General features: G+C 43.1%; 3 protein-coding genes across 11 annotated transcripts in view; all 3 read right to left on the bottom strand.

The window, feature by feature from the left end:
• pcdh2g28 (protocadherin 2 gamma 28) overlaps nt 1–18,906 on the bottom strand; it is a 197,058-nt gene that overhangs the window by 145,229 nt on the left and 32,923 nt on the right. The window contains exon 1 of one of the 9 annotated variants that reach the window (XM_042073696.1): nt 16,109–18,578. The exons of 5 other annotated variants lie outside the window; for them this stretch is intronic. In XM_042073696.1, the coding sequence (XP_041929630.1) occupies nt 16,109–18,496 (2,388 nt within the window). In that variant the 5' untranslated portion in view covers nt 18,497–18,578. Of the gene's footprint in view, nt 1–8; nt 2,861–3,251; nt 5,770–16,108; nt 18,579–18,906 lie in introns of those variants that run through there. 3 more of the 9 variants (XM_042073695.1, XM_042073713.1, XM_042073685.1) reach the window with 3 other exon arrangements.
• Nucleotides 2,372–9,293, bottom strand: LOC121693921 (protocadherin beta-15-like). Its single transcript, XM_042073783.1, has 2 exons — nt 6,705–9,293; nt 2,372–2,427 (listed from the first exon to the last, which is right to left on the bottom strand). Exons 1-2 carry the CDS (start codon nt 9,099–9,101, stop codon nt 2,425–2,427), a joined length of 2,400 nt encoding a protein of 799 aa, XP_041929717.1. The 5' UTR covers nt 9,102–9,293; the 3' UTR covers nt 2,372–2,424.
• The window catches only part of LOC121693914 (protocadherin gamma-A2-like), a 32,705-nt gene continuing 30,012 nt past the window's right edge, over nt 16,214–18,906 (bottom strand). Inside the window, exon 2 of the mRNA XM_042073775.1 lies at nt 16,214–16,262. Within this exon, the coding sequence (XP_041929709.1) occupies nt 16,248–16,262 (15 nt within the window). The 3' untranslated portion in view covers nt 16,214–16,247. The remainder of the gene's footprint in view (nt 16,263–18,906) is intronic.

Here is an 18,906-nt window from a genome sequence, read left to right as displayed (position 1 = left end):
CATCTCACCTGAGCTAATTCAGTGTTGTCAAGTAGATCGTGATGGTCATTTGCAGAGAGTGAGGATTTTCTAAGTGCTTGATCAGCGAGTAGTGTTCCGTCGTTGTAAGACCTTGCAAACTTGAAATCACTGGTGCGCGACCCCGTTGTCAAGTATGCGTCATAATTATAGGTACTGCGGAGAGTTCCTACGCCATCTGCGTCTGCGTAACTTGGGGGTAGATAAGCGCTGGGAATGGCCAAGGTGCCATCAAACAACAGTCTGGGCTTTCTCCTGTGGCAAAACCTCACTGCCAGGACGATGATGATGAAGGTCAGAACGAAAGTGGACACGGACACAAGCGCAATGATCAAATAAAAAGTGAGTTTGGAGCTGCCCTCGCCATTTGACATGTCTTTCAGTTCAGGTAAATCCGCCAAGTTATCCGATATAAGCAAATGCACGGTGCATGTTGCAGAAAGAGCTGGTTGTCCGTTATCTTTCACGGAAACAACAAAGCTATGTTTCGTAGCATCAGACTCAGAAATGTCTCTCTGCGTCCGTATCTCTCCACTGTGGACGCCTACAACGAACAGGCTTGAGTCAGAGGACTTGAGGATTTGATAAGAAAGCCACGCGTTCTGCCCAGAATCAGCATCCACTGCTATCACTTTAGACACCAGAGAGTTTGCGAGAGTAGTTTTGGGCAGAATTTCGGTTACAATAGAGTTGCCCTCCGGAGATGGATAGAGTATCTGGGGAGAATTATCATTTTCATCCGTTATAAAGACATTGACCGACACGTTACTGCTGAGTGGGGGAGAGCCATTATCTCTTGCCATTACTTTAATTGTGAAACGTTTAAACTGTTCGTAATCAAATGGTCTCACTGCGTGAATAGTGCCTGTGTCGCCATTTATGGATACGAAAGTGGACACCGGCGCACCATTGATCTCTCCAGGTAATAGAGAATATATCACTGTGCCGTTTTGTCTCCAGTCGGGGTCTTTTGCACTTACAGAGCATAGAGATGATCCGGGCTTGTTGTTTTCTCGGATACTAGCGTGATAAATATTTTGGTCAAACTCAGGCGGATTGTCGTTAACATCCGCCACAGACAGGTGCACTGTTTTAGAGGAGGACAAAGGTGGGGTGCCTTCATCGGTAGCGGTTAAGGTGATGTTGTAATCAGACTGACGTTCACGATCCAGTGCGACTGTAGTGACTAGTGTAAAGTAATTTTTCACAGATGGCACAAGTTTGAAAGGCGCATCTTGCTGAATGGTGCAGCGAACCTTTTTGTTATTTTCAGAGTCTCTGTCCTGCACGTTCACAATGCCGATCTCAGCGCCTGGTGGTGTATTCTCAGGGATGGGATTGTTCAAAGATTTTAAAAGAATTACGGGGGCATTATCATTGACATCTAATATGTCAATAATTACTTTAGCATCTGAGGATAGACCATATCCATCTTTACCTTCAACAATAATTTCGTATTTTGAATCTTTCTCAAAATCTATCGGCCCAATTACTCTGATTTCACCGGTTTCAGGGTTGAGGGAAAATGCGCTTTTCGCCTTCTTTGATAACTGACTAAATTCGTATGTTACTTTACCATTAAGGCCCTCGTCCTCATCAGAAGCGCTTAACGTTACGACAAGAGTATCTAAAGGCGAGTTTTCGGGCACACTAACTCTGTAGACTCCCTGACTAAACACCGGGGAGTTATCATTCGCATCAAGCACTGAGACTTGTATGGCTATAGTGCCTGATCTCGGTGGAGTCCCGCCATCAGCGGCAGTAAGAGTGAGCGCAACCTCACGCTGCTGCTCACGATCAAGCTCCTTATCCAAAACCAATTCAACATTCTTCCTCCCGTCTACATTCGAATTTACCGAAAGAGTAAAATATTCGTTTCTCTGCAGTGAGTAGCTTTGAACTGCATTCTGTCCTATATCTGCATCTTGCGCTTCATTTACACGAAAGCGAGCTCCTTTATCAGCGGATTCTCTTATTTCTAACTTAATAGCATCCTTTGAGAAGAATGGCGAATTGTCGTTAATATCTTGAATCTGAACCGTAATACGGTGTAACTCTAATGGGTTCTCTAGCATTAATTCAAATTCAAGAACACACGAGGCTGTTTCAGAACATAGCTCTTCTCGGTCGATTCTTTCTTTGACAATCAAATCCCCAGTTCTCAGATTTATGCCGCAATATGGCTTGGTATTGTCTTCTGTATCAATACGAACCTTACGGGCTGCCAACTGATTAGCATCGAGTCGCAGGTCTTTAGCTACATTTCCAACAACAAATCCAGTCTTCATTTCCTCCGGAATAGAATAGCTCATGTCTCCGCTTGTGCTCTGCGCCATCAGTGAGCATGACAGTACGAACAGCAGACGCATGGCCGACAACCCTTTGTGCCCCATTGTACACAGCAAATCACTACAATCCACTCATTTGCAAAAGAAAATGAGAATTACAAGACAATATATTCCAGAGTGCGCTAAAATACCACGGATGCACGGAGCCTGTTCGTTTTAGGGTATCTGGACACAGCAGACAGGCGCCGGTTTTGCTCTGATTACTTTGGAACGTAGACTGGTAAAAGACGTAGGTTATGTGTACGTCAACTCTAGTATTAGTGAACAGCGACACTCAGAGCTTAAAAAGTAAAGTACACGTTTCTGAATACTGAAAATACGAATTCGTTACCAGAACTAAAACGTTTCTCCACACTCCGCAACATTCAACAGTTTCTGGAGAGGTAGTGCAACCATGCATATGTAGAGGCTATTATCCAAGTTGAAAGGCAATTTGCAACATGAAAGGCAATTTGCAATATGGAGTTTAAAAGAACTACGAATCAAAAAACAATAATTTCACTTTCTCCAATTCCATACAATTGATGGATAGGGGAGAACAATGTTGACGTGTTGATTGACACGTAAATAAATGATCTACTACTAGCCAATAGCAATAAATGCGGATCTCTATGTAAAGGGAATTGTGACATTTGATATCAAGCACCATTAGGGCCACTATGAAGTCCTGAAACATGAAAGTTAATTGAAGATCTCGCAAATATAGCCAGATCTCGCCTCCGCACACACGCGCACACACACACACACACACACACACACACACACACACTTGGCTTGGCAATCAGATGTCTGTAGGCTTGGCAGTTTTAAGCATTTCGTCAGCCAGTGTGTGCATCACAATAATCCAAGCGCAGAATGTAAACATTTTAGAATTAACAGCATTACCTGTGCCGAATCGATGGACTCAAACAGGCTGTCATGATCAACAGACGCAGACTTTTTCAGAGTCATGTCTGCCGGCAGAGTCCCATCATTGTAGCATCTGGTGAACTTAAAGTCGCTAGTGCGAGAGCCTGTAGTCAGATAAGCGTCATAATTGTAAGCACTGCGTAAAGTTCCTGTGCCGTCGACGTCTGCGTAATTTGGAGGCAAATATGCACTGGGGATAGCCAGTGCGCCATCAAACAACATCCGGGGCTTTTTCCTATCGCAAAACTTCACTGCCAGGGTAATGATGATAAACGTGATGAAAAAAGTGGTCACGGACACGAGCGCAATGATTAAATAAGTTGTGAGCTTGGAGCTGCTCTCATCCGTTGACATGTCCTTCAGTTCAGGAACTTCAGACAAGTTATCTGAAATAAGTAAGTACACCGTACACGTTGCAGAGAGAGGAGGCTGTCCGTTATCTTTCACTGACACCACAAGGGTCTGTTTCACAGCGTCAGATTCAGACACATCTCTCTGCGTCCTAATCTCTCCGCTGTGGACACCCATGGCAAAAAGTCCCGGATCAGTCGACTTGACTATGTGATATGACAGCCACGCGTTCTGCCCAGAGTCAGCATCCACAGCAATGACTTTGGAGACCAGAGAGTTTCCCTGTAAAGCCCTGGGCACCATTTCGGTCATTAGGGACTTTCCTTCGGGCGATGGATATAATATCTGCGGAGAGTTATCATTTATATCTGTGATAAAGATATTCACGGTCGCGTTACTGCTGAGTGGGGGCGAACCGTTGTCTCTGGCTAAAATATACACTTTGAAGCTTTGTAACTTCTCATAATCAAAGGACTTGGATGTATGAACCACTCCGGTATCTCCGTTAATGGACAACAAAGAGTTAACCTGGATTCCATTCACATCACCGGGCAAAAGAGAGTAAAACACCGTGCCGTTTTGTCGCCAGTCTGGATCGGATGCTGTCACCGTGCATACAGACGAGCCTGGTTTGTTGTTCTCCGGTATCTGAGCACGATAGGACTGAAGCTTAAATGCAGGTGGGTTATCATTTACATCCCCAACAGAAAACTGCACGGTTTTTGAGGATGATAGGGGTGGAGTACCTTCGTCGGTTGCAGTTATTGTAATATTATAATCGGCGACAAGCTCGCGGTCCAGTTCACTCGTTGTTACAAGAGAAAAATAATTTTTAATTGACGGCATAAGTCTGAAAGGCACATTTTCCCGAATGAAACAGCGGACCTTTCTGTTATTGCCAGAGTCTCGGTCCTGTACACTAATTATGGCAACCTCTGTACCGGGAGGTTCGTTCTCGGGGAGGGGGTTGTTGAGAGATTTCAGAAAAATAACTGGAGCGTTGTCATTAACATCGATGATGTCTACAACTACTTTAGCGTCTGTAGAGAGTCCAGATCCATCTTTAGCTTCGACGAGTATTTCATATGTTGATTCATCCTCAAAATCAATCGGACCGATTACCTTGATTTCACCCGTTTTTGTGTTCAAAGAAAATGATCCACGGGCCTTGTTAGATAAAAGACTGAATTCATAAAAAACTTCACCATTGGCTCCGTCATCTGCATCTGTCGCATTAACTGTGGTTACCAATGTATCTAAAGGTGAGTTTTCTGGCAGACTAGCTTTGTAAACACTCCGACTAAACAAAGGGGCGTTGTCGTTTGCATCAAGCACAGTGATGTGTATAGCTACTGTACCTGATTTCGGCGGATTGCCTCCGTCAACAGCGGTAAGGATTAATGCTACCTCATCCTGCTGTTCGCGGTCAAGTTCTTTATCTAACACTAATTCCACGTTTTTCCTTCCGTTTTCATTTGTATTTACAGCCAGGGTGAAGTGATTATTTCTTTGTAACGTGTACGTCTGAACCGAGTTCTTTCCTATATCTGCATCGTGTGCTTCATTCACTCGAAAGCGGGCTCCTTTTATTGTAGATTCGCCTATTTCTAGTTTAATAATCTCCTTCGGGAATAAAGGTGCATTATCATTGATGTCTTCGATTTGGAGTGTTACACGATGCAGTTCCAGGGGACGTTCTAATATTAACTCAAATTTCACAACGCACGAGGCCGCCTTGGAGCAAAGCTCCTCTCGGTCGATTCTTTCTTTCACAACTAGGTCACCAGTTTTCATATTTAAGTCACAATAACGTTTGTTATCTTCCGTATCTATTCGAGCCTTGCGAGCAGCCAGCCTGCCGGCGTCAAGTCCGAGATCTTTAGCTATATTTCCAATCACAGATCCTGGATCCATCTCCTCGGGAAAAGAGTAGCCCACATCTCCAAATGCGCTATGCGCCATGAAAACGGACACAAAAAGAATGCGGCGATAGTCCGATGCTGTTTTGCGTATCATCCTTATTGCCTGATGGAAATCCCACAAAACAACTTAGGTATAACAGCTTAGATATCTACTAATGGAATCTAAAAAACTAGGTCTACGATCATATAGCGCAGTAAGGTTCTTCAGCACCGAGACGAGAAATTTCACAGACATGAATGGGCGGAGATGCACACGAAACACATAATACACATCACATAGTTACACATGCTGGTGAACAGCGACACTGTGAGTTCTAAATGACAAAGTGCATTGCCAATTTGTATCTCAGCACCTGGCTGATCAATAAAAATTTCTCAGACTTTGGCATCTCTATACATCTCTATAAATGCATGGAAGCCATCGGTTACAATGGTAAAGATGTGCCATTTCTAGGAAACTCTGAAAACGGCACATATTAAACAACACGAATAGTATGCAGACAGTAAAGCAGGAAATAAGCATTCCGCAGGTAGTAGTTGCAAGACTACATATCCATGTTAATATCTTTATCTTTAGATGAAAAACAGAACACCGACGGAACAACTACAGGACTACTAAATAAATCAAAACTTAATTGAAAGAAGCCCAGTGCTCTCTGACACCTGGTATGGAACACACTATACAGAATACAATACACACTGACAGAATACAGTTCGACATGAAAGCATGGTATGTATTAACCAGAATCAATGGTTGAATCAATGAATCTCTTTAGACCACAGGCAGCATTTCTCTCTGCTCTCTCTAATGAAAGACAATACCACCAACTCAGACTTGGAAAAACCAAAAATCCTAAAATATGATAAGAAACTGAAAATATGATTTTCAAATATTCTTAAACTCAGACAGAATACAGTTCAACATGAAAGCATGGTATGTACAGTATTAACCAGAATCAATGGTTGAATCAAAACCATAATCAATTAATCTCTTTAGGCCACAGGCAGCATTTCTCTCTGCTCTCTGAAACATAATACCACAAACTCAGACTTGGAAAAATTCTAAAATATGATAAGAAACTGAAAATGGGGGGGGAGTCACTGCACAGGCCGGTACTTATTTGAGAATTGAACACATTAAATGACTGAAAATTACCTGTAGTGGATCAGTGGTGTCAAGCAAGTCGTCGCATCTCTTTAATGTAGATGTTTTCAATGTCATGTCAGCTTGCAGCGTCCCGTCATTGTAAGATCTGGCAAATTTAAAGTCACTGGTGCGCGATCCCGTGGTGAGATATGCATCATAGTTAAAAACACTGCGCAGAGTTCCTGTGCCATCCACGTCTGCGTAATTTGGAGGCAAATATGCACTGGGGATAGCCAGGGCGCCATCAAACAACATTCTGGGCTTTCTCCTGTGGCAAAACCTCACTGCAAGAATAATGATTATGAAGGTGAGGAAGAATGTAGATATTGACACTAGCGCAATGATCAAATAAGTGGTGAGCTTGGAACTGCCGTCCGCGGAGGCCATGTCTTTAAGTTCAGGAACTTCGGCCAAATTGTCTGATATAAGTAGATTTACGGTGCACGTGGCAGACATAGGTGGTTGTCCATTGTCTCTCACAGACACAACAAGAGTCTGTTTCATGGCGTCAGATTCAGAAATGTCTCTCTGCGTCCTAATCTCTCCGCTATGGACACCGATAGTAAAAAGTCCCGGATCAGTCGACTTCACAATGTGATATGACAGCCACGCGTTCTGCCCTGAATCAGCGTCCACAGCGATCACCTTAGAAACTAAAGAGTTTGCCTGTACAGCTGTGGGCACCATCTCAGTCATGAACGTATTTCCCTCGGGTGTGGGGTACAATATCTGCGGAATATTGTCGTTCATATCTGACAACAGGACACGTACAGTCACGTTGCTGCTGAGTGGCGGAGAGCCGTTGTCTCTGGCCATCACCTGAACTTTAAAACTTTTGAATTTCTCGTAATCAAATGACCTGACGGTGTGGATTACTCCAGTGTCTCCATTTACAGATACTAAATCAGAAGCTGGAGTGCCATGTATTTCGCCGGGCAACAGAGAGTATATCACAGTGCCATTTTGTCTCCAGTCGGGATCTCTGGCAGTTACTGAACAAAGTGAGGAACCTGGGTTGTTGTTTTCATTTACATATGTGCTATATGACTGCTGCTCAAACACTGGGGGATTGTCATTAACGTCAGCAATAGAAAACTGTAGAACTTTAGAGGAAGACAGTGACGGTGAACCTTGGTCAGTTGCAGTTATAGTAATGTTGTAGTCAGATAACACTTCCCTATCAAGTTCTGCTGTGGTCACCAGTGAATAATAATTAGTGATCGATGGCAGGAGTTGGAAAGGGACGTTATGCTGGATGAGACAGCGTACCTGCCCGTTCTTCTCGGAGTCTACATCCTGCACGTTGATTATACCAACCTCAGTGCCAGGAGGCGCATTTTCGGGAATTGGGTTATTCAACGACTTAATAAATATAACAGGAGAGTTGTCATTAATGTCTATTATATCTATGACAACTTTAGTGTCCGAAGACAGGCCAAATGCGTCTTTGCCTTCAACGAGAATTTCAAATTTGGTGTCTTCCTCAAAGTCAATTGGTCCAATAACTCTGATCTCACCAGAAACTGTGTCCAAAGAAAAAGCGCTTCTAGCTTTGCTAGACACCCGACTAAATTCATATGTGACTTCGCCATTAGGGCCATCGTCTACATCAGTCGCGGTTACAGTAAGCACTACTGTATCCACAGGGGAGTTTTCGGATAGACTTGCTTCATATATATCCTGACTGAACACTGGAGCGTTGTCATTGGCGTCAATAACTGTGACGTGTATGGCTATGGTGCCTGACCTCGGCGGACTTCCACCATCAGAGGCAGTAAGAATTACCGTTACTTCCTCCTGTTGTTCACGATCTAGTTCCTTATTTAAAACCAATTCAATAGTCTTTCTTCCGCTTGCATTGGGATTTACAGACAGAGTGAAATACTCATTCCTCTGCAATGCATAGTTTTGAACCGCATTCTGTCCTATGTCTGCATCGTGTGCTTCATTAACACGAAAGCGAGCTCCTTTGTATGCAGACTCGCCTATTTCAAATGTGATCATATTCTTTGGGAAAATAGGCGAGTTATCATTGATATCCTGAATTTGAAGTGTAAAACGATGAAGCTCCAAAGGACGTTCTAACACTAATTCAAATTTAAGCAGGCACGAAGCCTTTTCTGAACATAGCTCCTCTCGGTCAATTCGTTCGTTCACAGTCAACTCCCCAGTTCTCAGGTTTATGTCGCAATAACGCTTGTTGTTACCTGCAGCATCAATCCGAGCATTACGAACAGAGAGCTTATTCACATCCAGTCCGAAATCTTTGGCTATATTTCCAAGTACAGACCCGTGCTTCATTTCTTCCGGAACAGAATAGCTCACATCTCCATTTGTGTTGTGCGCCATGAACATTACAAGAGAGACAAAGAACCATGGAGAAGCCGGGAATCCTGTGTATTCCATGATGTGCTACTCGCCTAAATATTCCGTCTCCGTGCTGTACATTCAGTAAAATGAATATTCCAAAAAGAGTTTTCTGACAATAGTCACAAGGACGAAAAGCAGTGTGGTTAACTACGACGATCTGTCAGCCTCTGAATAATGGGTGGGTGAATAAATACAGCTGATCTGTCTCAGCTCCTGGCCTGGTGGACAGCGACACCAGGAGTCTAAAATCTAGACTGAGCAAGATAAAATAAATAATAATAAAAAAAAGTTATTTGCAGCCATAGCGCGAAATTAATGTTGCGCATTTTAGATAGTACACACATATAAAACGAAACAAATGCAACAACCGAATAGACCAATATCACCCAACACGCAATAAGTATTGAAAATCATAGTCAATTTGGAGATTAAAATGTTCTGGGGAAAATCATAAAAAGTTCAGAATAAGATAATGAAGTCCCATAAATACCCAGGGAAGCAAAAGCACAATGCGCTTTGAAGGACTAGCAAAGTATTGCAAATGCATTGTCAAAGAATCCCCATGAGAAACTTCCATAAAACACTGAACAGCCATTTCTCACAGATCACCAGTATGAAACAATTACAGTTAGCACGATTCATTTTACGCATGCGTATTCATCAATCATAGGCAACTCTATGCATTAGAGTGTGTCATGACATGTGCGGGCAACGAGATGCGCATATCTGCAAGTTGGCTATATGGTTAACATAAACAGAGGGGGGGGGGTAATTACCTGGACGGTATCGATGGCACCGAGCAAGTCGTCAGATGCAGATTTCTTAAGAGTCATATCAATGGGCATAGTTCCCTCTGTGTATGATCCGACAAACTTGAAGTCACTGGTACGCGACCCCGTGGTCAAATAAGCGTCGTAGTTGTATGCACTGCGAAGTGTTCCAGTTCCATCCACATCTGCGTAATTGGGAGGGAGATACGCACTGGGGATCGCCACAGCTCCATCAAACAATAGCCTGGGTCTTTTTCTGCGACAAAACTTCACAGCCAAAGTGATGATAATAAAGGTAAGGAAAAACGTCGACACAGAGACGAGGGCAATTATCAAATAAGTTGTGAGTTTGGAGCCGTCGTCATAAGACATAGCTTTCAGTTCTGGGACTTCAATCAAGTTGTCCGAAATAAGTAAATGCACAGTACAAGACGCTGAAAGAGAGGGCTGTCCATTATCTTTCACGGAGACGACAAGACTCTGCTTCATTGTGTCAGATACAGACACGTCTCTCTGCGTCCGGATCTCTCCACTGTGGACACCGATTATAAAGAGTCCAGGGTCAGAAGCCTTTGTAATATGATAGGAGAGCCACGAGTTCTGCCCTGAGTCTGCATCCACCGCGATGACTTTGGACACAATGGAGTTCGCCTGCGCAGCTTTGGGCACCATCTCGGTCATGAGTGATTTGCCGTCCGGAGTTGGATATAATATCTGTGGAGAGTTATCGTTCTCGTCCTTCACGTGGACACGCACGGTCACATTACTACTGAGTGGAGGAGAGCCGTTGTCTCGGGCGAGCACATGAACACTGAACATCTTAACCTGCTCGTAATCAAATGACCTAACAGCATGAATAACCCCAGTGTCTCCGTTAATTGATACAAGGGAGGACAAAGGCACACCATTGATCTGACCAGGTAAGAGTGAATACGTCACTGTGCCGTTTTGTCTCCAATCCGGATCTTTTGCGACTACAATACAAATTGAGGTGCCTGGTTTATTATTCTCGGTCACTAAAGCACTATATAATTGCTGGTCAAACGCGGGTGCATTATCATTCACGTCTGCAACGAATATCTGGATGCTAGAGGAGGTAGACAGTGGGGGAGAGCCATCGTCTGTAGCCATTATAGTTATATTGTAATTAGACACTACTTCACGGTCTAATGCGCCTGTAGTGACCAACGAAAAATATTTTTTAATTGATGGAACGAGTTTAAATGGCACGTTGTTAAGGATGGAGCAGCGGACCTGACTGCTCGCTGCTGAGTCTCTGTCCTGCACGTTTATAATGCCCACCTCTGTTCCTGGAGCTACATTTTCGGCAACGGGGCTGTACAGGGACTTAACAAATATCATAGGTGCGTTATCATTAACATCAGTGATTTCTATAATCACTTTAGTATAAGACGCTAAGCCTGACCCGTCTTTAGCTTGTACATGTAGCTCGTAGGAATTTTCATCTTCGTAATCAACCGGACCTGTCACTAATATATCTCCTGTTTTAGCATCAAGGGAGAATACATTTAAAACATCTTCGGACAAATGACCAAACTCATATGTCACTTCTCCATTGGCTCCGTTGTCGACATCGGTGGCGCTCACAGTAACCACAACGGAATTTAAAGGAGTGTTTTCAGGCATAGTGACTGTATAAAGGTCTTGACTGAATACAGGAGTGTTGTCATTAGCGTCTAGCACTGAAACATGAATAGCTACGGTACCTGACCTCGGTGGAATCCCACCATCAGTGGCTGTAAGAATTAATACAACCTCTTCCTGCTGCTCACGATCCAGCTCTTTGTCTAACACCAGCTCGCCATATTTATCTCCGTATGTACTAGAGTGCACTTTCAACACAAAGTGATCATTCTTCTGAAGCGAGTAGCTCTTCACGGAGTTCTCTCCTATATCTGCGTCACCGGCTGGGTCCAGTAAGAAATGTGAGCCTCTATCAGCCGACTCTCGTATTTCAAAATTGATCACATCATTCTTAAATATGGGGGGGTTATCGTTTATGTCTTGAATGTGAAGATTAATCCGATGCAACTCCAGTGGATTCTCAAAAACTAGCTCTTGCTTTATAACACACGAAGCCTTCTTTCCACATATTCCATCTCTGTCGATCCTTTCAGCCACAGTCAATTCCCCAGTCATCCGATTCACATCGCAATAGCGTTTGCGGTTACCTTCTGTATCAACACGAGGGTTACGAGCTGATAACTTGCTGATGTCCAAACCAATATCTTTGGCTATGTTTCCGATCACATACCCACGTTTTGTCTCCTCCGGAAAAGAATAACTAACATCACTGGCAACGGATTGCGACCAAGCGACCAAGACAAAAAGACCGAGCATCGCGCCATTCCTAGGAATTACTCGGCTATCCATTTCGAAAGCCGCTGTTACCTTTCCAGCTATGATCTCACAATATGATCATACAAATGATGTAGCAGAAAAAACATCAACGCCGCCGTATGACAATGCGCCTGAAAGTGATTTTGTGCACGCTTATGGCCGATGTGGGTGGAGAAGTGCTGCTCCCATTTGCCTTTGTAAGTGCACAGCGCCTCTTCGAGGATCCAAACAAAAGTGCTTAAACACACTAAGTTCGTAAACATTAGTTATACTTTTACATTTCATGCTGTGATATATTACAGCAGACAGAATAAAAAAAAACAGTGTTCTTTTTCTAACAAAACTGCCAACAACAATGAAACATTGCCTGATTCACCTTCAAACGTTTAAAAAGTCCTCCGCGGTCTACACAGACATAATCAGATGTAAGGTGACATGAGAAAATCACAGAACTGACCTCTTAATAAGATCGCGTTTTTACAACAATCTAATGTTTTTTTTATCAACAAGTGGTCAACTCTTGGTGATCCTATAACGCCTCCCACCCCTTACAAAATATGCTAATAAAGCAAAATAGCAACCGATTTAAAGAATGATGCAGGAGGTATTTTCTGGCAAGTGACATCAGACACGTATATTCCATCTGCTAATACCGGTGAAAACTGAATCAATTTAGCAGACACGTCTAGCTGTTCTGTACCTACACAACACCACCACCACCACCACCAACAACAACAACAACAACAACAACAACAACAACAACAAAGGTGCAGAATCCACCCTTAAAACAGTAGATTATTAGGGGGAGATGTTTCCTCCATATTTGACTCTCAAGCCTAAAACTTAAAAAAGTCTAAAACTAAAAAAAAAAAGTTTCACAAAATAATATAAAGGCACTATACCTGAGCAGGCGTCTCGGGATCGTGGACTGTGATCAACAGCACTGTGATCAACAGCAGATGTGGGCGATTTTTTCGATGTCAAGGTGGAGGAAGGAATTGTCATTGTTCCGTCATCGTAAGACGTAACAAACTTAAGGTCACTTGTGTGCGACCCCGTAGTCACGTAAGTGTCATAATTGTAACCACTGCGTAAAGTTCCGGTGCCATCCACATCTGCGTAATTTGGAGGAAAATACGCGCTGGGGATAGCGACTGCTCCATCAAACAGCAGTGTTGGCTTTGCTCGACGGCAAAATCGTACCGCCACAGTGACAATGACAAAAGTGAGGAAAAAGGTGGAAACGGAGACAAGTGCGATAATCAAGTAATATGTAAGTTTGGAATCACTTTCAGCATATCTGTCGTTTATCTCGGGGATCTCTGCCAAATTGTCTGAGATGATTATATTTAGGGCGCAAGTTGCAGAGAGAGTGGGCTGTCCGTTATCTCGCACTGAGACAATAAGATTCTGTTTCATGCCATCCTTTTCGGAAATGTCTCTCTGCATTCGGATTTCTCCACTGTGGACACCGATAGTGAATAGTCCTGGATCAGAAGATTTAATTATCTCATACTAGAGCCATGCGTTTTGTCCCGAGTCTGCGTCTACGGCAATTATTTTGGATATTTAAGACCCCACGAGCACTGTTTTTGGCACCAATTCAGTCATTAAAGCACTCCCCTGCAGAGTCGGATATATAGTCGGAGGATTGTCGTTTTCATCTGTAATCAAAACATTGACAGTCACGTTGCTACTAAGCGGCGGCGAGCCACTGTCTCTTGCTATGACACAAACTTTGAAACTTTTGTAATGTTCATAATCGAATGCTCTGCCAGCATGAATGACCCCCGTGTCCGCATTGATGGATAAAAGCTGAGACATAGGGACGCCATTCACCTCCCCTGTTGATAAAGAATACATAATGGTGCCGTTCTGTCTCCAGTCCGGGTCACTGGCCTTTACTGAACACACCGAAGAGCCAGGTTTGTTATTTTCTGCTACTTGTGCAGTATATGAAAGCTTATCAAAGACAGGTGCGTTGTTGTTCACATCGGCAACAGACAAGTATACAGTTTTTGCAGAAGATAAGGGAGGAGACCCCGCATCATTCGCAATTACAGTGAAATTATATTCAGAGACAAGTTCACGGTCTAACGCACCTGTAGTCACCAGCGAATAGTATTTTTGATAGACGGAATGAGTTTAAACGGAACATTTTCTTGGATGCTGCAACGCACCTGTCTGTTCTTGTCAGAGTCTCTGTCCTGTACATGTATAATTCCCACCTCCGTGCCAGGAGACACATCTTCAGGGATGTGATTATTCAGAGACCGCAAAACGATAGTCGGTGCGTTATCGTTTAAATCTGTTATTTCTATCACAACTCGTGCATCTGTGGAAAGTCCAAAACCATCTTTTCCCTCAATCCGGATTTCATATTTTTGTTCGTCTTCAAAATCAAAATATTAAAATCAAAATAAACCTCTTGGCTGAACACTGGCGCATTATCATTCGCATCCAACACAGTTACATGGATGGCTACAGTGCCTGATAGTGGCGGTGTCCCACTATCAAAGGTAGAAAGAACTAATGTAACATCCTGTTGTTGTTCTCGATCAAGCTCCTTGTCTAACACCAATTCAATGTTTTTACCTCCGTCTTTGTTTGGATTAACAGATGCCACAAAATTACTATTCGTTTCCAATGTGTAGCCAGTCACTGCTGTCCACTGCTGTCACTGTCTGTCCAACGTCTACATCGTGTGCTTCGTTTACACGAAACCTAGCGCCTTTAACAGCATTTTCACTTATTTCAAGCTTAATCGAATCCTTCGGAAATATGAGCGAATTATCGTTGATATCTTGAATCTGAAATGTAATACGATGCAACTCTAATGGTGTTTCAAGCATTAACTCCAATCTAAGCAGACACGTCAGTTTTTCAAGACAAAGCTCCTCTCTATCGACTCTGTCGGCTACAATAAACTCTCCCGTCCTCAGATTTAAATCACAACATTGTTTACGATCCTCCTCGGAGACTAATCGAGCCTTACGAGCGGTCACATCCAGTCCGAGGTCCTTAGCTATGTTTCCAATGACATCCGCGTTTCATCTCCTCCGGAAAGGAATAGGCCTAGCTCAGTTCTGCATGCACGGTGGTAGCCATGAGAGCGAAGGTGATCAGCGCCAATAATCCAGACAATGGCGGTCCTCTATGCACCATTATTGTATACATCCTAATTTTATGACTCAAAAACACAAAACGTATTGCTAATACCGTCTGATTATACAAAACGCAGTCTGAACACAGGACTCAATACAGTTGTTACAAGATTCCCTGATGCGGACAATAGGGTGGAGAGCACTCCTTCCTCCCTGAGCTGGCGAACAGCGACGCTGTGAGTTCCATCACAAAAGTGCAGAATGTAAGATCAGTTTAAGTGTCAAAGTGTCCCAACAATACTTCCCAAACCCAAAACAAGCTAGTCAACTTTTCAGGTAAGGAAATCGAACGTTCTACGCAGTGTAAAAAAAATGGTCATGGAAATGATAGTCACATTGACACACAAGATTATGCAAAAATAAGATATCAATAGTCAAATAAGGTTTTAACTTCAGACGTCTAACGTTTAACTTCAGGTGCAAAAAACAGCTGTAAATTCAACATGAAATTTCAATCCTTCACAAAACCATCATACACCTTTCTGTACACCAACACAACCATTTCAGTATATATTAAACACTATATGTTATATTAAACACAAATAGCATTCGTATTTACAATAGCAAGCATGCATAACCAATATTGCGCATTTGGATACCCTTTCCATTACGCACCACCGTTACGCGCACTGTATCAAGACAATACAACAGTGGCAATGGGTTTTCACTTCAGATATTTTCTAAGAAATGAATTAGATTACCTGACTAAAAACTTCATTGGAGTCAGCAACTTTTAACTGAAACATACCTCGTTGGGTTCGTCAAGAAGGTCGTTTATCGCAGCGGATGGAGATTTTTTCATTGTCAGATCAGCCGGTAGCGTTGCACCATTGTATGAGCTAACAAACTTGAAGTCGCTTGTGCGTGATCCCGTCGTCATATACCTGTCATAATTGTAACAACTACGAAGAGTTCCTGTGCCATCAACATCTGCATAGTTTGGAGGTAAATAGGCACTCGGTATGGCAACGGCCCCGTCAAATAAAAGTCTTGGTTTTCTCCTACGGCAAAACTTAACAGTCAGTATGATTATCAGGAAGGTAACAAATAAAGTAGACACGGAAACCAAGGCCAAGATCAAATAGGAAGTTAGCTTAGAGCTGCTCTCATCACGAGACATATCCTTTACCTCCGGAATATCAGCCAGGCTATCTGATACAATTAAATACACAACGCATGTTGCAGATAGGGACGGTTTCCCATTGTCTGTCACGGAGACAATAATATTCTGTTTCATAGCATCCGACTCAGCAATGTCCCTTTGGGTCAGGATCTCTCCACTGTGGACGCCAATTGTGAACAGACCCTGATCTGTGGATTTGATGATGTTGTATGAAAGCCAGGAGTTCTGTCCAGAGTCTGCGTCCACGGCAATAACTTTGGACACCAGAGAGCCAGCGTGCGCAGACCTGGGTACCAATTCGGTCATTAATGAGTTTCCCTCCGGTGCTGGATACAATATCTGTGGAGTATTGTCATTCTCATCCATTACGAAGACACTTACAGTGACGTTGCTGCTAAGAGGAGGAGAGCCATTATCCCTGGCAACTACATAAACGTCAAAAGTTTTGAATTGTTCATAATCAAGTGATTTCACTGTATGAATGACTCCCGTGTCTCCATTGATGGACACAAAAGAAGACACCGGGATGCCATTGACCTCAGTGGGTGAGAGGGAGTAGAAAACCGTGCCGTTTTGCCTCCAGTCTGGATCTCTAGCAACTATGGAACATATGGAGGATCCAGGCTTATTATTTTCAGTGATGTGTGCTTTGTACGACTGCTTCTCAAAAACAGGAGGATTGTCATTCACATCAGCAACCGACAATTGCACATATCTAATGGAAGACAGCGATGGCGAGCCCTCATCTGCCGCAGTTACTGTGAAGTTGTAACCAGACACAAGTTCTCGGTCCAAGTCTCCGGTTGTCACCAGAGAGTAATAGTTTTTAATTGATGGCACAAGTTTAAACGGGACTGCTTCATTAATAAAGCAACGGACTCGTTCATTATTCTCAGAGTCTCTGTCCTGCACATTTAGTAAGCCCACCTCTGTGCCCGGTGGTACGTTTTCAGGGACAGGATTTATTAACGATTTCAAATATATCACAGGGGCATTATCATTGACATCTGTGACATCAATTATCACAGTACAATACGACACCAGGCCAGCTCCATCCTTCACCTGCACTCTCAACTCATATGACGACTCTTCCTCAAAATCAATCGGCCCAGTTACTCGAATTTCCCCACTTACAGGATCTAAAGAAAACAATTTCAAATCTTCCTCCGACACGTGACCAAATTCATAACGTACCTCTCCATTTGCTCCAACATCGGCGTCAGTAGCGCTCACTGTCGCCACTACCGTGTCTAAGGGAGAGTTTTCAGGTAGACTGACTTTATAAACAGACTGGCTAAAAACAGGAGCATTGTCATTTGCATCCAGCACGGTTACGTGTATAGCTACTGTGCCTGATCTGGGTGGTACCCCGCCATCAATAGCTGATAGAACTAACGTCAGCTCCTGCTGTTGCTCACGATCAAGCTCTTTATTCAATATTAACTCGCTGTACTTGCCTCCAATACTATTGCTCTGAACACTTAATGTAAAATGGTCGTTACTTTGTAAAGTATAGCTCTCCACTGCATTCTGTCCGATGTCCGCATCGTGCGCCTCCTCCAATAAGAATCGAGCGCCTTTGTCGGCCGATTCTGCAATTTCTAACTCAATCACTTCCTTTTTAAAATGAGGGGAATTGTCGTTTACGTCTTGAACATGAAGACTGACACGATGCAATTCCAAAGGGTTTTCCAGCACAAGCTCTTGTTTCAAAACACACGAAGCCTTCTTTCCACAAAGACCATCTCGGTCAATCCTCTCGGCTACGATTAAATCTCCAGTTTTGATGTTGACATTGCTGTAACGTTTCCGATTACTTTCTGCATCAATGCGGGCATTCCGAGCTGACAACATATTCACTGTAAGTCCAAGATCCTTAGCTATATTCCCAATCACGGATCCCTGTTTCATTTCCTCTTGAATGGAATAGCTGACATCCCCATCGGTAGCGCGAGTCAAAAGGACAAGAACGGTGAACAGTAGTTGAATCTGAGCAAAACCTTTGTACTCCATTCTGTAATGAAAAATAATAAAATAATACTAAATATCTTACAGTGCAACGGAAGACCTGTTACTGTATTTGATCAGTATTTCCCTAGGTATATCCACAAGGAATAACGAAATGTCGAAGCGCAGACACCTCTTCGGTAACTACGACACAAAGACAAGCACCCTGGGTGGATACACCAAAAGCTCGTGCAGTAGTTAGCAAACAGCGACACTATGAGATGAATTTAGTTCATTGCAGATCAAATGAGCATTTTAACACAAGTTCAGATGTAGATAATAAAATTGGACATTTAAACGACGAAAGGAAACATTTGATGCTTGAAGGCTTGATTGGGAAAAGAAGAAAACGTATTTGGGCATAATAACTTTACAGTTCAGATATACAGTGTCTTAAAGTATATTAAGGTTGATCA

Source organism: Alosa sapidissima, chromosome 20, assembly GCF_018492685.1.
Source record: "Alosa sapidissima isolate fAloSap1 chromosome 20, fAloSap1.pri, whole genome shotgun sequence".
In the NCBI taxonomy this organism is placed as follows: Eukaryota; Metazoa; Chordata; class Actinopteri; order Clupeiformes; family Clupeidae; genus Alosa; species Alosa sapidissima.
Note: the sequence above shows the minus strand (reverse complement) of the source record. Positions and strands in the feature narration are given on the sequence as shown.

Coding starts and splice junctions, on each gene's coding strand:
- LOC121693921 (XM_042073783.1), bottom strand. CDS start 9,101: ATGGAATACACAGGATTCCCGGCTTCTCCATGGTTCTTTGTCTCTCTT.